We start from the raw sequence: 2,500 nt of genomic DNA, 5'->3' as shown, positions 1-2,500 counted from the left end.
GTATAAGCTGCAGCAGTATTACCTGAGTGGAGGTCAGTCAGCAGGTTCCCTCTGCTGAACAGGATCCAGATTCCACAGAAGAACAGACTCAGACCCAGAGCCTGCAGTCAGAGGTCAGAGGACAGAGGTCAGAGGTCAGAGGTCAGAGGTCAGAGACCGTCACTGTAACATCTGTGGTTTGGACTTTTTCATGTTGTTGTTAAACTGAATTGTTTGAGTTTGTTTTTTATGACAGTATTTTATCAGCATGGTCCAGGAGGAGGAGACGTTCTGAGTTCACAGTAGACACGCTGCTGTCGAGGATTGTGAGGAGGGAGGGTGTGGGGGGGCAGACTCGTCTCCGTCCCGATGAGGCCGATGACCGTTGTGTCGTCTGCAAACTTCAGGAGTTTCACAGAGGGGTCCGCTGAGGTGCAGTCATAGTGTAGAGGGAGAAGAGCAGTGGGGAGAGCACACACCCCTGAGGGGCGCCCGTGCTGATTGTCTGGGTGTTCGATGTGATTCTCCCCAGCCTCACCTGCTGCCTCCTGTTAGTCAGGTAGTTGGTAACCCACTGACAGGTGTTGGGCTGGCACAGAGAGCTGGGTGAGTTTGTGTTAGAGGATGAACGCCGAGTGGAAGTCCACAAACAGAACCTGGCGTAGGTTCCTGGAGAGTCGAGGTGATGCAGGATGCAGTGCAGTCCCATGTTGACCGCATCATCCACCGACCTGTTTGCCCGGGAGGCAAACTGCAGGGGGTCCAGCAGGGGAGCTGTGATGTCCTCCAGGTGACTCAGCACAAGTTTCTCAAAGGATTTCATGACCACAGACGTCAGGGCGATGGGCCTGTAGTCATTCGGTCCTGTGATGGAGGGTTTGTTGGGGACCGGGATGATGGTGGAGCATCTGAAGCAGGAGGGGACTTCACACAGCTCCAGTGATCTGTTGTGAAGATGGGGGCCAGCTGGTCAGCACAGACTCTCAGGCAGGCGGTGCAGGTAGTCCTTTGATGTTGGGGTGGGTGAGGGGTGTGAAAGAGTTCTTGTCAAACCTGCAGCAGAGGGTGTTCAGGTCGTCAGCCAGTTGGGGGGTTATCCACGGGGTGGGGGATGGTCTCCTGTAGTTGGTGACGTCCTGCAGGCCTCTCCACACTGATGCAGGGTCATTGGCTGAAAAGCTGTTTTTTTAGCTTCTCAGTGTAGCTCCTCTTCGCTGCCCTGATCTCCTTCATCAGTGTGTACCGGGCCTGCTTGTACAGGACCACATCCCCACTTCTGCAGGCCTCCTCCTTGGCCTGACGTAGCTGCCTGAGTGAACCAGGGTTTATTGTTGTGGGACGTAAACACTGACCAGACCAAACGGGGAAAACTCCCGCGGTGAATAAAAGAGTTTACAGTCCAGCCTCTGTCTAACCTACGTCACTACAGCGCTCTGAAGCCAAAACAAACAGCAGGATGCAGGTCTGTCTGTGAGACGGCAAGAACACTACTTTAAAATGTGAATTTAAAGGTGAATTTATACGACTGGTGCAAAGTGAAACTTCCTGTGTGCTCACAAAGAACTTAGACTTAGACTTAGACTCAACTTTATTGATCCCTTTGGGATGACTCCCTCTGGGAAATTCAGTCTCCAGCAGCTTATACAGTACAATACAGTACAATACAATAGGAAAGAACACGTCTTAACCTAACCTGAGAGTGAATGTGAGGTTCACTGATGGAAGCTGCTCGTTTCATTCGTTCGTCGTCTCTGTCTGTGCTCAGGTTTGATCTCCTGCAGATAAACTGTTCTTCATGTTTTATACTTTCACGTCATGAATATTCAGTATCCTGTTGTTCTATTTAAGCTGTGATTCTGCTGCTGAGTTCATCATGAAGGTAAAAACGTCTCATTTTGTTCTGAACTCACCAGGAAGATGAAGTTTAACGCTTGAGAGCAGAACGTCAGCAGCTGGATCCTCACGCCCAGCTTCATCCTCGCCACACAGCAGGTCCAAACTGTATCTGTTCAGGAGAACCAGCGGGTCCAGGTGTGTCTGTGAGGGCCGGCTCTGCTCAGGAGAACCAGCGGGTCCAGGTGTGTTTCAGGTTCCTTCAGACCGTTTCAGTGTCTGTCTGAGTCTCAGCAGTAAAAACACCTGAGATCAAAGTTCACTTCCTTATTGTCTCATCATTCATTAAACTGGTCCCTCCGTCTCCATAGAAACACACACACACACACACACACACACACACACACACACACAGACGTTTCCCACAATGCCTTTCAGCAGCTGAAGCTTCAGCTGCAGGAACCAGAGATATCTTTGTGCGGGTCACCGTGGGGCTGATTCTGTTAAACACTTGTGTAACTTGTTTGAGAAAAAGGGAAATGTCCAGAAATGATTCAAATCAAAAGATTCTGGTTTATTTAACAACTTTAAAGTTGGTCACACAAAGAAAACAGGAATATAAACTAAATAACGCGAGCGGGGCTCATGCAAGCTTTAGCTCGAGGTTTAAAGAGGCTCTCAGTCAGCC

At 50.0% G+C, this 2,500-nt stretch overlaps 1 protein-coding gene across 1 annotated transcript in view; it reads right to left on the bottom strand.

Annotated features, from left to right (window-relative positions):
- The window catches only part of LOC138606699 (leukocyte surface antigen CD53-like), a 5,913-nt gene extending 3,958 nt beyond the window's left edge, over window positions 1–1,955 (bottom strand). The window contains exons 1-2 of the mRNA XM_069679121.1: window positions 1,890–1,955; window positions 23–101 (exon numbers count right to left, since the gene is read on the bottom strand). Coding sequence (XP_069535222.1) covers window positions 23–101; window positions 1,890–1,955 — 145 coding nt within the window. The remainder of the gene's footprint in view (window positions 1–22; window positions 102–1,889) is intronic.
- Between the last annotated feature and the right edge of the window lie 545 nt (window positions 1,956–2,500).

This window comes from Semicossyphus pulcher, unplaced genomic scaffold (genome assembly GCF_022749685.1).
Source record: "Semicossyphus pulcher isolate SPU_LCO1_2020_fin unplaced genomic scaffold, fSemPul1.0.p SCAF_30, whole genome shotgun sequence".
Taxonomy (NCBI): Eukaryota; Metazoa; Chordata; class Actinopteri; order Labriformes; family Labridae; genus Semicossyphus; species Semicossyphus pulcher.
This window is presented reverse-complemented; position numbering and strand designations above follow the sequence as displayed.